This window comes from Octopus bimaculoides, chromosome 27 (genome assembly GCF_046866305.1).
Source record: "Octopus bimaculoides isolate indiv1 chromosome 27, ASM4686630v1, whole genome shotgun sequence".
Taxonomy (NCBI): domain Eukaryota; kingdom Metazoa; phylum Mollusca; class Cephalopoda; order Octopoda; family Octopodidae; genus Octopus; species Octopus bimaculoides.
The window spans coordinates 26,095,950-26,115,781 of record NC_142954.1 but is presented as its reverse complement, the minus strand read 5'-3'; the positions used below and the strand labels follow the sequence as shown (position 1 = coordinate 26,115,781).

General features: G+C 36.8%; 1 protein-coding gene across 1 annotated transcript; it reads right to left on the bottom strand.

The window, feature by feature from the left end:
* Window positions 1-1,297: 1,297 nt before the first annotated feature.
* Window positions 1,298-18,821, bottom strand: LOC106875583 (uncharacterized). The gene is made up of 2 exons (XM_089343580.1): window positions 17,140-18,821; window positions 1,298-3,121 (listed from the first exon to the last, which is right to left on the bottom strand). Exon 2 carries the CDS (start codon window positions 2,912-2,914, stop codon window positions 1,559-1,561), a length of 1,356 nt encoding a protein of 451 aa, XP_089199706.1. The 5' UTR covers window positions 2,915-3,121; window positions 17,140-18,821; the 3' UTR covers window positions 1,298-1,558.
* Between the last annotated feature and the right edge of the window lie 1,011 nt (window positions 18,822-19,832).

Sequence of the window (19,832 nt, the reverse complement as noted above, 5' to 3'; positions counted from 1 at the left end):
ACACAAACACATGTATACAACTCACATAGTCTCATCTGCATATAAGTATGTCAGGACAGAAGCAAACACAGCCAATTATCATAATTCTACACAAAGCAAGACAGTGTCTAATGAGTTGCCAAGAGGGGTACATTCCTGAATGTTTCAATCAACAAAGGGAAGGAATTGAAATACGAAGGTGTGTGCAGCTTTGGCAGTCTGAGTGTCATAGCCGGGGTCACTCCACTTACCTATCTGTCAATCATCACAAAATGTCAAGGTACAGAGCAATTCTTTAAAAATTAAAAAAAAAAAAAACACATTGTTAAATACAATTTTTTATTGTCTTAAAAATCCATAATTCAAAATAGCAGTTAAAATGAAATGCTGCAAAGTTTCTTATAGTAAAATATATACCTCCTAGCATCCCTGAAAATCATCATCACCATTTTCAAGCTTGCATGGGTCAGACAAAGCTTATTATGGCTGATTTTGCACAGCCAGATGTTCTTCCTGCTGCCCAGCAAAGTATTGTATCCCCAAGGCCAGTTGTGTTCTCAATGCTTGTACGTCAGCGACAATTATTTACTACTATCATGTGATATTGAGACAAGGAGACACAAACACACACACACACACATATATATATATATATATGTATATGTATACGTGAGTAATGCAAAACAATGTGGGGGAAAAACTAGTACTCGAATACGAAAGATAGAGTAATATGCATTTATTACACTTTCATTGGACAACTGTGATTAGAACTGTTTGACAAGCATTAATATGAAACTCTGAGTAACAGTTTGTGAATATTTTTTTTGATTTTTAATAAAAGTATACACACATATATATATAATATACACACACACACATATATATATATATATATATATATATATATGCAATGGGTTTTTTTCAGTTTCCATCTATCAAATCCACTCAAGGCTTTGGTCAGCCTGAAGCTATAGTAGAAGACCTGCCCAAGGTGCTATGCAATGGAACTGAACCAGAACCTTGTAGTTGGGAAGCAAGCTTGTTACCACACAACCACTCCTACATCTATGTATATTGTATATCTTATATATTCAGAAATTATACACACAAAAGGAATGTACAGGGAAATATTTCGTGTTCGTAAGATACTAATGATGATGAGTCTGAATGTTGATGGTTATATATTAATTTCATAGAATGAGATTTGATATTAATGCAATTCAAAGCAGTGACCTGGTAGAATTACCATGGCAGACAAAATGCTTGGTGGAATTTATTTTGGCTTTATGCTTTGAGTTCAAATGCTGTTGGTATCAACTTTGACTTTCATCCTTTTGAGGTCAATAAAAAAAAAAAAAGAGTACCAGTTGATCACTGGGCCCAAAGTAATCAACTTAAACCACTCCCACAAAATTGCTGGCCTTGAGCCAAAATTTGAAACTGATATTTCAACACTAAATGTTGATGCAACTTGTTGTTGGGCTGTTGAAGCTTCATGTAAATGGAAATTTATCCGTCTTACCATGTGTCTAGCTTTTGTATAGTTAAGTGAGAGGATTTGCTACACCTGTCAATGATATCACATCTCTTCTGTATGAATGGATTTGTGTCTAGTTAAGTTTCTCATTTGACAATATGATTTTCCACAGATATCACAGTGATATGGTTTGTCTCCTGTATGAGTACGTTTGTGATTAGTTAAGTTACTTGCTACGGTAAATGATTTACCACAGATATCACAGTGAAATGGTTTCTCCCCTGTATGAATGCGTTTATGATTAGTTAAGTTACTTCCGCCAGAAAATGACTTACCACAGACATCACAGTGATATGGTGTCTCTCCTGTATGAATATACCTATGCCTAGTTAAGTTACTCTTTAAAGAGAATGATTTACCACAGATATCACAGGGATATGGTTTCTCTCCAGTATGAATATATTTGTGTTTTCTTAAATTACTTCTGACAGAAAATGATTTACCACAGACATCACACTGATACGGTTTCTCTCCTGTGTGACTGCGAATGTGGTTAGTTAAGCTGCTGTTTGCGAAGAATGATTTGCCACAGATATCACAGCGATAGCGCTTTGCCTCTTCATGATTCTCTTTGTGACTACGGAGGACACTTTTATCAAAGAACAATTTACCACAGATGTTACAGTAACAAGGTTTTTCTCCAACATGAGTCAGTCTGTGCTGAGTTAAATCTCCCTTTAAAGAAAATGATTCATCACACAGATCACAGTGATAAGGTTTCTCTCCTGCGTGAGCATACTCATGTCCAGTTAAGTAACATTTTTGAGAAAATCCCTCACCACAGATACTACAGTGATATGGTTTCTCTCCTGTATGAATATATTTATGCGTAGTTAAGTGACTGTTTTGAGAAAATGATTCACCACAGAAGTTACAGTGAAACGGCTTTTCTCCAGTATGGGTCCGTATATGTTTATCTAAAATATATGTTTGAGAGAACGATTTATCACAGAAATCACATTTGTATGGTTTTTCTCCTGTGTGACTCGTTATGTGTCTAGTTAAGTGAATAATCTGAGAGAATGATATACCACAGATATCACAACGATATGGTTTCTCCCCTGTATGAATACGTTTGTGTTTAGTTAAGGTACTTCCATCGGAGAATGAGTTACCACAGATGTCACAATGATGTGGTTTCTCTCCTGTATGAATATAGTTGTGTCTAACTAAATGATGTTTATGAGAAAATGATTTACCACAGATTCCACAGCTATGTGGCTTTTCTCCAGTATGAATATATTTGTGTGAAGCCAAACTATCTGCACGAGAAAATGATTTACTACAGACATCACAGTGATGGGAATTAATACATTTGTGAGTAGTGAGTGTAATGGCCTTACAAAATGACCTTTTACACACGTCACAGTTGTATAATTTTCGTATTACTTTTGGCATGTCTCAAGGAAACTCCGTGAAATTTCTCACATAAATTTCCAAGTGATTTTCTTTTTCCACAAGATTAAACAAAATTCACCATGGATTTATAAAAACAAGGTTAAAAGTTATATCTGTTCTGTACATCTTTTCTCTTTGTCTTTAGAAGATAATAACGATGATGTGACTGCAGTTAACAATTCTGTTCTGTCAATGGCCTCTGATATTCTGAAATGATAAACAGAATAAGATATAGGGGACACTTAAAAAGTTGGGATTCAACAGTAGAAATTTTACAATGTTATCTTCATAAAATGTAAACGTAACTTTTTACATGAATGACTCAACTTATCCAAAGTATAAATATTTATAATGAAAGATAGATGTCTATGTGTGTGTATATGTATCTAAAGGATCAAGGTGTAGGAAGTTAGTAAGCTTCAAGCAGTCTGTAGAAGATATAAAAGACAACTTTCAGAAACAATAGTGCTTCATTGACGTAGAAAGTTGTAAATTTTTCCCATATCAAAGTTCAATAAGCTGAATAAAAGTTATTTCATAGTTCACGGTTAGCAGCTGGGGTTGCTGTATATGTGAATAAAAATGCAAATTTAGAGAATGAAGTGGATAAAATCCAGGCGAGATATACTTCATAACTAGCAGAATCTCATGTAATTGCCCAAATATGCCTTAATCAAATGAAGTTTGCATTGTAATCAAGGGACCCTATATTATCTCACAGGAGATATACCATGAACTCTCAGGGAGTGTCTTAAGGAGGTTCAATTCCTGAAGGGCTGCTTAAATGGGGACCCACTGATCCATTTACGTCACACCTACACTTATTTATGAAACCGTGCTAAGCACATTTGCAGAAATATATTTCATTACGCAAGGGTAGAGGACTGTGAAGCTGCCCAATAGTGGGGGCCAAAGTCCTTAAAGGTACCCTCCACAGGAGCTAGTTGGAACACTGCCCAAAGGGCGGTTTCAGAACTAGTATATATTTATACACACACATATATATATACATACATATACATATAGACATATATATATATATATATATATATATATAAACAGGAAGAACACAGGTACAAGATTTTCTGGGCAGGGAACACTGACGGGGTCGGGGGCATAGGAATACTTCTAGCGGAGAAATGGGTGGATAAGGTAATCGAGGTCGTTATAGTAAGTGACAGAGTACTTAAGATTAGACTAGTGCTTCATCATAGATTAGCTACTGTCATCTCAGCCTATGCACCTCAACCGGGGCTACCAGATGGTCTGAAAGACCAATTCTATGACACCCTCTTGCAAACTACCTCGTCGACGAGTGACAGGGACCTTCTCTTTGTGGCTGGAGACTTCAATGGTCATGTCGGACGTCGTGCTGGAGGCTATGGCTTCGGTTCCCGCAACGAGGAGGGAACCAGACTGCTGGAGTTCTGTGATGCAACAGATCTTATGGTCTGCAATACCAACTTCAGGAAACCTGCCAGTCACCTAGTCACCTACCGCTCCGGCAGACACTCTAGCCAAATCGACTACATCCTCGCCAGAAATAGGGAAAGAGGGCGGCTTATAAATGCCAAAACCTACCCTGGCGAAGAATGTACCCCACAACAAAGATTAGTAGTTAGCGACTTTGGGATCAAGGCAAAATGGGTGCCCAAAATTAGACCGGCTTGGAGGAGAAGGGTGTGGAAGCTTAAAGACCCTGCAAATGGACAGAGACTTAGAGACAAGTTACTTGAAGCATTTAACGAAATAGAAGGGGATATAGCATCATACAACGTGGAAGACAATTGGAGATTTCTGCGGGACAACCTGTTGAAAGCCACCGACCAGATCTGTGGGTGGTGTAAGGTCCCCTCTCGACCCAGAGTAACGTGGTGGTGGAACAAGGAGGTAGACAGGGCTATTAGACAAAAGAAACAAGCTTGGAAGGACTGGAAGAACGGTGGTAGCAGGGAATTGTACCAATGTGCCAGAAGGGAGGCTAGGCGACAGGTTTATTTAGCCAGAGGGGAAGCAGATAAGAAAAAATTTGCCAATGTTCTGCGCCATGAGGACCAAAGACTCGAGGTATTTCATGTTGCAAGACAGTGTAGGAGAGAAAATAGTGATGTCGTAGGAGAGAAATGTGTTCGCATGGATGATGGTACGCTTGCACTAAATGAGGATGCAAAGAAAGAGGTCTGGAGATGCCACTACGATAGATTGCTTAATAACGAGAATGAATGGGAGGAAGAGAGCCTGCCGTATGTCGACCCAATAGAGGGACCAGCTATCCGAGTTGATACTACCAGGGTAGATAAAGCAATTAAGAGTATGAAGACAGGGAAAGCCCCAGGCCCATCATGAATCACTGCAGAGATGCTCAAAATATCTGGCAGTGTTGGCTACAGCCTAGTCACCCGTATTACGAACCAGGTGATACACGAAGGAGTCATACCCAATGACTGGTGTAGCAGCACCATAGTCAACTGCTACAAAGGTAAAGGTGACACTTTAGATACAAATAATTACAGAGGCATCAAGCTGTTAGATCAGGTTATGAAAGTTATGGAGAGGGTCATAGCCCAACTAATTAGGGAGCGAATCAATTTAGATGAGATGCAGTTTGGGTTCGTGCCAGGTAAAAGCACTACTGATGCCTTATTTCTAGTAAGACAGCTGCAGGAGAAATACCTAGCCAAGGATAAACCTCTGTACCTGGCTTTCGTTGACATGGAGAAAACCTTTGACAGGGTCTCCCGATCCCTTATCTGGTGGTCAATGAGGAAACTTGGGATAGAAGAATGGTTAGTGAGAGCTGTGCGAGCCATGTACAGAGATGCTGCCAGTAAGGTGAGGGTTGGAAATGAGTACAGTAATGAATTCCGGGTAGAGGTAGGGGACCACCAAGGTTCCGTCCTCAGCCCCCTCCTATTTATTATAGTCCTCCAGACGATCACAGAGGAATTCAAGACAGGTTGCCCCTGGGAGCTCTTCTATGCTGATGACCTTGCACTAATTGCGGAGTCACTATCAGAACTAGAGGAGAAGTTTTAGGTGTGGAAGCAAGGTCTAGAATTGAAGGGCCTTTAGGAAGGTAGATAAAACACAAACCCCTTCAGGTAGATGGCCCTGCTCAGTATGTAGAAAAGGAGTAGGTAGTAACTCTATAAGATGTACCCAGTGCAAGCTATGGACACATAAGAGGTGCAGCAACATCAAAGGCAGGTTAACTAGGAAGTTAGTTTTTGTTTGTGGCAGATGTTCAGGTGCAATAAAGACTGTAAACAAACAGGAAACAACTTCTATCCCATTCCAGGGTGAAAAACTAGAGGTAGTCGATAGCTTCCGCTATCTGGGCGACCAAGTTAGTAGTGGGGGTGGGTGCGCTGAAAGTGTAGCTGCTAGAATAAGAATAGCCTGGGCAAAGTTTAGAGAGCTCTTACCCCTGCTGGCGACAAAGGGACTCACACTCAGAGTAAAAGGCAGACTGTATGACGCATGCGTACGAACAGCCATGCTACATGGCAGTGAAATATGGGCTGTAACTGCTGAGGACATACATAAGCTCGCAAGGAATGAAGCCAGTATGCTCCGTTGGATGTGTAATGTCAATGTGAATACCCGTCAGAGTGTAAGTATCTTGAGAGAAAAGCTGAACATTAGAAGCATCAGTTGTGGTGTGCAAGAGAGACGATTGCGCTGGTATGGACATGTGGTGAGAATGGATGAGGATAGCTGCGTGAAAAAGTTCCACACCCTAACAGTTGAGGGAACCCGTGGAAGAGGTAGGCCCAGGAAGACCTGGGCTGAGGTGGTGAGGCAAGACCTTCGTACATTGGGTCTCACCGAGGCGATGACTACTGACCGAGACCTTTGGAAATGTGCTGTGCGTGAGAAGACCCGGCAAGCCAAGTAAGATCGTTGCCAGTGCCCCTGGACTGGCTCTTGTGCGGGTGGCACATGAGATGCACCATTTTGAGCGTGGCCGTTGCCAGTACCGCCTGACTGGCTCCTGTAGGATTTCGAGTGAGATCGTTGCCAGTGCCCCTGGACTGGCTTGTGCAGGTGGCACATAAAAGACACCATTTCGAGCGTGGCCGTTGCCAGTATCGCCTGACTGGCCTTCGTGCAGGTGACACGTAAAAGCACCAACTACACTCTTTGAGTGGTTGGCGTTAGGAAGGGCATCCAGCTGTAGAAATTCTGCCAAATTTAGATTGGAGCCTGGTGTAGCCATCCGGTTTCACCAGTCCTCAGTCAAGTCGTCCAACCCATGCTAGCATGGAAAGCGGACGTTAAACGATGATGATGATAAACATACATACATATATATATAAACATACATACATACATATATATAAACATACATACATATACATATATATATATATAAACATACATACATATACATATATATATATATAAACATACATACATATACATATATATATATATATATAAACATACATACATATATATATATATATATAAACATACATACATATACATATATATATATAAACATACATACATATACATATATATATATATAAACATACATACATATACATATATATATATATAAACATACATACATATACATATATATATATATATAAACATACATACATATACATATATATATATATATAAACATACATATACATATATATATATATAAACATACACACATATACATATATATATATATACATATAAACATACACACATATACATATATATATATATATATACATATAAACATACATACATATAGATATATATATATATATACATATAAACATACATACATATACATACATATAGATATATATATATATATACATATAAACATACATACATATACATATACATACATATATATATATATATATATATATATATATATATACATATAAACATACATACATATATATATATATATATATATATATACATATAAACATACATACATATATATATATATATATATATATATATATACATATAAACATACATACATATATATATATATATATATATATATATATATACATATAAACATACATACATATATATATATATATATATATATACATATAAACATACATATATATATATATATATACATATAAACATACATATATATATATATATATATATACATATAAACATACATATATATATATATATATATATATATATACATATAAACATACATATATATATATATATATATATACATATAAACATACATATATATATATATATATATATATACATATAAACATACATACATATATATATATATATATACATATAAACATACATACATATATATGTATATATATATATATATATATATATACATATAAACATACATACATATATATATATATATATCATCATCATCATCATCATCGTTTAACGTCTGCTTTCCATGCTAGCATGGGTTGGACGATTTGACTGAGGACTGGTGAAACCGGATGGCAACACCAGGCTCCAATCTAATTTGGCAAAGTTTCTACAGCTGGATGCCCTTCCTAACGCCAACCACTCAGAGAGTGTAGTGGGTGCTTTTACGTGTCACCCGCACGAAAACGGCCACGCTCGAAATGGTGTCTTTTATGTGCCACCCGCACAAGCCAGTCCAGGGGCACTGGCAACGATCTCGCTCGAAATCCTACAGGAGCCAGTCAGGCGGTACTGGCAACGGCCACGCTCAAAATGGTGCATCTCATGTGCCACCCGCACAAGAACCAGTCCAGGGGCACTGGCAACGATCTTACTTGGCTTGCCGGGTCTTCTCACGCACAGCACATTTCCAAAGGTCTCGGTCAGTAGTCATCGCCTCGGTGAGGCCCAATGTACGAAGGTCTTGCCTCACCACCTCAGCCCAGGTCTTCCTGGGCCTACCTCTTCCACGGGTTCCCTCAACTGTTAGGGTGTGGCACTTTTTCACGCAGCTATCCTCCTCCATTCTCACCACATGTCCATACCAGCGCAATCGTCTCTCTTGCACGCCACAACTGATGCTTCTAATGTTCAGCTTTTCTCTCAAGATACTTACACTCTGACGGGTATTCACATTGACATTACACATCCAACGGAGCATACTGGCTTCATTCCTTGCGAGCTTACGTATGTCCTCAGCAGTTACAGCCCATGTTTCACTGCCATGTAGCATGGTTGTTCGTACGCATGCGTCATACAGTCTGCCTTTTACTCTGAGTGAGAGTCCCTTTGTCGCCAGCAGGGGTAAGAGCTCTCTAAACTTTGCCCAGGCTATTCTTATTCTTGCAGCTACACTTTCAGCGCACCCACCCCCACTACTAACTTGGTCGCCCAGATAGCGGAAGCTATCGACTACCTCTAGTTTTTCACCCTGGAATGAGATAGAAGTTGTTTCCTGTTTGTTTGCAGTCTTTATTGCACCTGAACATCTGCCACAAACAAAAACTAACTTGCTAGTTAACCTGCCTTTGATGTTGCTGCACCTCTTATGTGTCCATAGCTTGCACCGGGTACATCTTATAGAGTTACTACCTACTCCTTTTCTACATACTGAGCAGAGCCATCTACCTGAAGGGGTTTGTGTTTTATCTACCTTCCTACTTATTAGGATTTTGGTTTTAGCTAGGTTGACTCTAAGGCCCTTCAATTCTAGACCTTCCTTCCACACCTGAAACTTCTCCTCTAGTTCTGATAGTGACTCCGCAATTAGGGCAAGGTCATCAGCATAGAGGAGCTCCCAGGGGCAACCTGTCTTGAACTCCTCTGTGATTGCCTGGAGGACTATGGTAAATAAGAGGGGGCTGAGGACGGAACCTTGGTGGACCCCTACCTCTACCCGGAATTCATTGCTGTACTCATTTCCAACCCTCACCTTACTGGCAGCATCTCTGTACATGGCTCACACAGCTCTCACTAACCATTCTTCTATCCCAAGTTTCCTCATTGACCACCAGATAAGGGATCGGGGGACCCTGTCAAAGGCTTTCTCCATGTCAACGAAAGCCAGGTACAGAGGTTTATCCTTAGCTAGGTATTTCTCCTGCAACTGTCTCACTAGAAATAAGGCATCAGTAGTGCTTTTACCTGGGACGAACCCAAACTGCATCTCATCTAAATTGATTCGCTCCCTAATTAGTTGGGCTATGACCCTCTCTGTAACTTTCATAACCTGATCTAACAGCTTGATGCCTCTGTAATTATTTGTATCTAAAGCGTCACCTTTACCTTTGTAGCAGTTGACTATGATGCTGCTACACCAGTCATTGGGTATGACTCCTTCGTGTATCACCTGGTTCATAATACGGGTGACTAGGCTATAGCCAACACTGCCAGATATTTTGAGCATCTCTGCAGTGATTCCTGATGGGCCGGGGGCTTTCCCGGTCTTCATACTCTTAATTGCTTTATCTACCCTGGTACTATCAACTCGGATAGCTGGTCCCTCTATTGGGTCGACATATGGCAGGCTCTCTTTCTCCCATTCATTCTCTTTATTATACATATAAACATACATACATACATATATATATATATATATATATATATATATATATATATACATATAAACATACATATACATATATATATATATATACATATAAACATATAAACATACATATACATATATATATATATATACATATAAACATACATACATATATATATATATATATATATATATATATATACATATAAACATACATACATATATATATATATATATATATACATATAAACATACATACATATATATATATATATACATATAAACATACATATACATATATATATATATACATATAAACATACATATACATATATATATATATACATATAAACATACATATATATATATATATATATATACATATAAACATACATACATATACATATATATATATATATATATATATATATATATACATATAAACATACATACATATACATATATATATATATATATATATATATATATATATATATATATATACATATAAACATACATACATATATATATATACACATATAAACATACATACATATACATATATATATATATATTTATACATATAAACATACATACATATACATATATATATATATATATTTATACATATATACATACATACATATATATATATATATATATATATATATATATATACATATAAACATACATATATATATATATAAACATACATATATATATATATATACATATAAACATACATATATATATATATAAACATACATATATATCTATATATATATATATACATATAAACATACATATATATATATATATATATATATATATATATACATATAAACATACATATATATATATATATATATATATACATATAAACATACATATATATATATATATATATATATATACATATAAACATACATATATATATATATATATATATATATATACATATAAACATACATATATATATACATATAAACATACATATATATATATATATATATATATATATACATATAAACATACATACATATATATATATATATATATATGTATATATATATATATATATATATATATATATATAAACATACATACATATATATATATATATATATATATGTATATATATATATATATATATATATATAAACATACATACATATATATATATAAACATACATATATATACATACATATATATACATACATATATATATATACATATATATATATAATATAAACATACATACATATATATACATATATATATATATAATATAAACATACATACATATATATACATATATATATATAATATAAACATACATACATATATATACATATATATATATATAATATAAACATACATACATATATATATATATATATATATAATATAAACATACATACATATATATACATATATATATATATAATATAAACATACATACATATATATACATATATATATATAATATAAACATACATACATATATATACATATATATATATATAATATAAACATACATACATATATATACATATATATATATATAATATAAACATACATACATATATATACATATATATATATATATAATATAAACATACATACATATATATACATATATATATATATAATATAAACATACATACATATATATATATATATAATATAAACATACATACATATATATATATAATATAAACATACATACATATATATATATATATATATATATATATATATATATATATATATATATAATATAAACATACATACATATATATATATATATAAAAATATAAACATACATACATATATATATATATATATAATATAAACATCTAATAGCCGAAAGCCTGGATAGGTACAATTTCCACAGGTCAATGGCCCAAATTGATCGAAAGAAACTGGAGCTCATTCGCTCCTACGAGCTCGTGAAACCGCACCTTGACCTCCTAGAAGGCATTATGAGAGACACGGACACAAAAATGGACAGTGAAGACCCTGCACACTGTGCTCAGGCTCAGGAGGACCAGACGAATCACCAAGACAAGGCAGATGCCACCAGTGCTGTAGCCACTGATGAGGGATGCAATGACCATGGTGAATACAGTCAACGCTGCACCACAAACGACAAAGACAGGAGAACAGACAAGAAGACGGTAAACACAAACAGGCTTCAAGCCCAAACACGTCACACAGAGAAAAAGAAAAAGAAACAGATCTGTAAATTCTACCTAAATGGTACCTGCTGGCACGGGGAAAAGGGACAAAACTGCAAATTTGCCCATCCCAAACACCACCAGCTAAACAAGGTAGATAACCACTTACAACAAAATAAGCGGGAGCGCAGAAAAGGAAGACCAGAAAGCTTAAATCTACGTACACATAATCCACCAAATACCAACAGGACTCACAAAGAGAGAAGTCCGTATATTCCTTCTGCTCCCAAAAAAAGGCTATATGCAGAGGCTGTACGAACTGCAGTAGCTGAGCAGCAAGCTTTTTTAAGCTTGGCCCAGAAAATGGTACAACAGTTAACGTGGATGCAGAGGGTACAGAGTCAACGCCACACGAACCATTGTCCAAGACCACCACAGATGATGGATCAGGGATGGCCACCGCTAACACCAGGAACCCCTGCACAGATATCACACCCATATTCCTACTGAATATCCGGGGCCTATTACGAACAGGCGGCAAAGACAAGTTCCTATACTTGAAAGACCTAGTAACATGCAATCAAGCAATATGCATGGTGCTTACCGAAACGCATCTAACACCTAATATAGCAGATGCGGAGATAAATATACCAGAGTATGCCGTACTCCGAACAGACAGAAGGGATAGAAGTCATGGGGGAGTTGCAATGTACATCCGAGAAGATGTCACACCCCTACTACTACTATCACACTCAAACTCTGTATGTGATACTTTAATAGTACACATAAAACAAATTGATGTAGTTGTATGCTCAACATACCGTCCACCAAATACCGCAAAGCAGGAAGGTAAATTTGAGGACAGCCTCAGACGCATAGAAGAGGTCCTGACAAATCTGGACCAACACATCAATATACTTTTCCTAGGCGACTTTAACCTCCCAAATGTTAAATGGCCTGAAGGTCACATCCTCTCTGGGATGTCACTGCATGAACAAAGCCAGGCAAAATCATTGCTAGAACTATCCAACATGCTGTTCATGGAACAAGTGATACTCCAACCAACCAGGGGAAGCAATATTTTAGATCTCTGCTTCACAAACAATGTGAGCCTAATCCATAATGTGAAAATAACGCCCACGTCTCTCTCAGATCATAACATTATAGAATTAACTATGTATGGTCCTAGACAACCCACTGACACCCACCCCACCAGGAGGACTCAAGCAATATCCAACCTGAATTTCCACGGGGCGGACTGGAAGTCAATTCGCAGAGAGATTCGAAATCAAAACTGGCATGACAGCCTTTCTATACAAGACAATGACCTCAAACTAAGTCATTTTATGTCAACCATACAAGACATATGCACCAAATACGTGCCATATAGAAAGACCAGCAAACATGCCAATAGAATTCCTAGAGACAGGAAAATCCTTATGAGACACAGAACAAAGGTCTCAAACCAGTTAAATAGAGAACTGGAGGATAGGAAAAGGGCTAAATTAAAACTAACACTGTTAGAAATAGAAAACAAAATTAAACTCTCCAATGAAAAGGAGAGAGCAGAGAAGGAAAAGAGAGCAGTAGAAAGCATAAAAACAAACCCCAAGGCTTTCTATAGATTTGCAAAGGAGACTGCTACGGTGCAGTATAAGATAGGACCCCTGTTCCTGCCTAATGGCTCACTGACTGCAGATCCCACATGGATAAGTGAAGTGCTCAGTACACAATTCAAGAGTGTCTTCACCTCTCCTCTGAGTCACATGCAGATAAAGAACCCAGCTGATTTCTTTGACAATAGCACTCAGCAGAAGGGGACTGCATCCATTACCTACATCGACATTGAAGAGGAAGATGTGATAGCTGCCATAAATGAAATGAGCTCAAATTCGGCAACTGGCCCCGATGGTTTCCCAGCTGTCCTCTTAAAGTCGTGTAAACAAGAATTAGCAGGACCACTCCGGATACTCTTCCAGAGTTTCCTTGCAAATGGTAAACTTCCCAAAAAGCTGAAGGAAGGCACCATATGTCCTATCCATAAAGGTGGAAGCAGAGCAGAGGCTGGAAACTACAGGCCCATCTCTCTGACTTCACATATTAGCAAAGTCATTGAACGAATTGTCAGAAGGAGATTGATTGCGTTCCTAGAAGAAAATGACTTGCTGAATGAGACCCAGCATGGTTTCCGTCCAGGTAAAAGCTGCCTCACGCAGCTCTTGCAGCATTATGACTGGGTCCTGAAGCAGCTACTTGACCATTCAAATGTTGATGTGATATATCTCGACTTTGCAAAAGCCTTTGACAAAGTTGATCATGGCTTGATATGTCACAAGCTGCGAAACCTTGGCATAGCTGGTAAATTAGGAGAGTGGCTGCATGACTTCCTGAATGGTAGAAGTCAGACAGTTGCAGCCAATGGAGAACTATCTAGGGAAACAGAAATGTTGAGCGGTGTTCCACAGGGAACTGTTCTGGGGCCACTACTGTTCATAGTGGCCCTTCTGGACATGCCCACGGTCACGCGGAGAGCCACTGTCACTAGCTATGCTGATGACACAAAGATATCTCAGGCAATAAAGAATCCTGATGATATTGTAAGCCTGCAGAATGACCTAAATGCAATATATGAGTGGGCAGAGCAAAATAATATGCAGTTCAATGCAAAAAAATTTCAAGTACTGCGCTACAAGACCACAAGTACCTCCCAACTGGCATACACAGGGCCTGGAGGTACTGCAATCCCAGAACAACAAACAGTTAGAGATCTGGGCATCAACATGTGTAGTGATGCATCATTTCACATGCACATTATCAAGTTGACAGCAAGGTGCAGACAACTGGCGGGGTGGATACTGAGGACTTTCCGTACAAGGGATCAAAAAGTCATGTTGATTCTATGGAAGACATTTGTTCTGAGCCGCCTAGACTATTGCTCTCAGTTGTGGTCACCACACAGTGTTAAGCGGACAGCAGAACTCGAGGCAATTCAGCGGCACTATACAAAAAAGATCGCCACAGTCCAACAGATGAACTACAGGGAGCGACTGAAGGCACTAGGTCTCTACTCCCTGAAGCGCAGGCGGGAGAGATATGTAATAATATACATATGGAAAATACTGGAAGGACTAGTGCCAAACTTTGGTATCAAGTACTACAGGAATGCCCGCACGGGTCGCCACTGCATGGTGCCAAAGGTACAGTCCACTGCATCTCACATAAGAACGAGATACTGCAGCAACCTCGGTTTCAGAGGACTTCAGCTCTTCAATGCCCTGCCAAAACATTTGAGAGACATGCAAGACATGGATGCGGAGGTCTTCGAGACAAAACTTGACGCTTTCCTCTCCACGATACTAGACGAACCAATGGCTCGTAATGAGACGCAGTTTAGGGCAGCTGTGTCAAATTCTCTTATACACCAGATGTGCCATCAAAACTCTTGATTGGACCATGTCAGGTGGGGAGAAGAGCCATGCAAGGAACGTGAAAATCACGGTGGTGCACCAGCATGACCGCAGCCACTTGGCTGAAACACATAAATAAATAAATAAATACATACATATATATGCATATATATATATATAATATAAACATACATACATATATATGCATATATATATATATAATATAAACATACATACATATATATACATATATATATATATAATAGAAACATACATACATATACATACATATATATATAATATAAACATACATACATATATATACATACATATATATATATAAACATACATACATATATATACATACATACATATATATATATAAACATACATACATATATATACATACATACATATATATACATACATACATATATATACATACATACATATATATACATACATACATATATATACATACATACATATATATACATACATACATATATATATATATATATATATATATATATATATATATATATATAAAAACATACATACATATATATGAAAGTTCGATTTATAGGAAAGATCCAGGGTAATAATTACAAGGTAGCCAGATGTCACATAAGTGTCCCAGGAATCAGTGATCGCGCTAGTGTGGAAATTAATTAGGGGGTTGGCTATGGGTTAACTAGCACATGAAGTCTTGGTAGTGATGGATCCTTCGTTCTCGTTAGTACTTTTAGAAGGTAAACTCGTATAAAAGCAAAAACCTGAAGTGCTGTTTGTTTCTGGTTGTCTCCACCTTTATTGTTTCACTGGTTTTATAGCTGGCTGCACTAAATAAAGTGGGGACTGTGCAACACTTTATCTACACAAAACTGACGCACAGAAAAGTCTTGGACTCTCAGAACATTTGCATGGATTTGATGAGTTTCAGAAATGATCCAAGTCGGTCGCCAGTTCACTTCCACCATATCTTGAATTAGCTTGCAAAGGTTTTGGGACGATCTTTGAACCTAAAACCAGAGATCGTTAAACAATCAATCTCCCCCCTCCCCAATGATACACATGAATGTAATACAGTAAATAAATAGAGTATGGCAGGTAAATATGTATTAGAAAACAGTAGATAAATCTGATTACTTTACCATGTCATTCTGTTTCAGACGATTTTCCCGATGAACTTGGACGAAAATAAGACATTCGTTTGGCGACCCACCGTCTCAAGTGGCCAATATCCGTTTGCGCATGCGTCTCGTTAAATACAAGGCAAGCGAGTAGTATTAGACTGCAGCAGCCTTACTGGTTCGAAGCAATTTGAATCGAACAATTCATCCCCAGTACTTATTGATTCTATGTATTTGACGAACCGCTATAATACAGGGACATAAACAAACAAGCACCGTTTGTTAAGAGGTGTAGGGTGACAAACACACATATATACCTTTCGTCTGTTTGTCATTACACAGCGGTCATACTGGGGCACAGCCTTGATATTTTTTTAAATTCTTTTTAGTCAAATGAATCGACCCCAGTAATTCTTTTTTATGCATGGTATTTATTCTATCGATCTCTACCCCGCAACGCTAAGTTAAGGCAGCGCAAACACACCAACACTGGTTGTCAAGCGGTGGAGCGGGGGAACAAACATAGACATGTATACATACATATATACAACGGGCTTCTTTCAGTTTCCATCTACCAAATTCACTCTGAAGCTTTTGGTCAGCCCCTTTGATTACTATTTTATTCTGGTGGACCCACATAGCTATTCGATGATTAAAACTTGTTTTATAGAAATTTCTTTCAAAATTCCTATTTTGTTTTCTTCTCACATTCACTTGTGGAGCTTGAACTCTGTAAAATGTTAGAAAAAGAAACGCAGCAATACCAAAGCCAAATTTTTTCATGGGCATTCTCCAGCATTCCAACTCTGGGGACAGCTCATTCCAACTCTGGGGACAGCTCATTCCAACTCTGGGGACAGCTCATTCCAACGTTCCAACGTCTCAGCAACCAAACCTATTTCCTCCATGAATAAATATTGTTGTATTGATAGTTCAGAGTTCTGCGTTCTGTTGTTATTTAGAATTTAATATAGGAAAGCGGGTGTATAACCACTTTCCTATAGGCCCTTAGTGGATTCTCAATCTACTATTTTGTTGCATGGTCCCATGAAAATCTTATATGGACCCCACTTGAGAACCATTGGGTTAGACGGTTTGACCGGAGATGGTAAGCCAGAGGGCTGCCATGACCCCTATTTCATTCCTAGTTTTTCTAGCAGTAATAGCCTGAACCCTTTGATTTCTTACAGTTACTAGTTTTGGTTGTTGTGGATCTTCTTGAAGTAGGCTGGAGTAGATGGCATCAGAAGGTGAAAGGCCATTGTCGAAAGGGTTGTCAGAGGGAACCCTATGCTGTTCGTTGGGTATCCTATGTCGGTGTTTAGAATTCTTAAGCTTAAACTTGTTAGTGTCAGCAAGGTTAGAGGTTGTGGAGTAAGAGAGATTATGTATTGTTTGAATATTTAATAGTATTTGTGGTGGAAAGTTTGTTTTAAGTAGATGAAATTTTACTTGGAGATTGAAGTGGGGGGGGGGGTAACTTTCTCTCATTTCTATTTTTTTTCTCTTAATGTTAGTGTTATTAAAGTTTTATTCTGAGGAGTTAGGGTTAACTGAAACTGCATGAGTAATTTGTGGGTCTGGGAACAGGATTTTCAAGTTGATTTACTATGATTATGCAAGTGTAGTTTTGGGGTGTTGAGTTTGGTATATAAGGGATCTTTTCTGAGTATCCACACCTGCTAAGAGTTTCATTGTAGCAGCCAGCTATGTTCTGGAAAATTTACTTGTTTGTGGAGAATTATGAGACTCTAGTAGACACATTTTTGACTTTTGATTGATTTACGGTGATTAAAGCTTGAAGGGACATAATGCATGTTTTCGTTTGGCTTGTTTTGGTTTCAAAGGGGGAGAGGTTGTAGGTCCTAAATAACTTGCTATGGTTTTTTTCAGGTCTGTTCTATTTGGGATGGATTATATCTTTACACAGTGAGAGGGCAATCATCTCTGTATAATGTGCTGCCTCCAATATGAGGAAAATGGGTCTTAATAATGTAGGTAGATTCCAACTAGATATATGTAACTTGGCCAGAATCCATAAAGCCCAGTTATATCAAAGTTGTTGTGGAAGGAATTTAGTGTCCATAGGTTACCTCCCAACTCAATGATAGTACTCCTCATTGCTTTTATAATATTAATATCCTGTTTAGAAATAGCTGTTTTCCCTAGTGAAAATGAAAGCCTTGTTGAGAAGAATTGGTAATATCGAAGAACAGTTGGCATCAATGTCAAATTGCAGATTTCTCCTATTTTGCAGATTTCCAAACCAGTCTCACAGCACAACAAACCCATTCATACATTCTCCAGAAGTTCCTTATTGATGTTTCACATTTCCAATCCTGCACAATTACAGCATGTTTACTTTCTATGTCATCCATATCTGAACTATATAATGCAAAATGTTCATACAAAAAATTGCTGTTCTGACTCACAACCATTTGAGTTTGACTGCATGACCGTTTCTGGAAGCTATGCTTGCCACTGGCAATTAGTCCCCCTCCTCCTCCGTGTACCTGCTATTTAGTCGGATGAGTAAATACATGGTGGCCCAAAATTAATGAGGATTTGAGTGAAATCGGATGCATTTTCATTAAAACTCACTTATGTCTATCATGTTTAATTTGTGTTAAAAGTGTATAAATTTTGAATTTTAATTATAATTTTAGTTTCATTCCTGTTGGGCCTCTTTTATTAGTCTATGGCAGCTTTTTTTC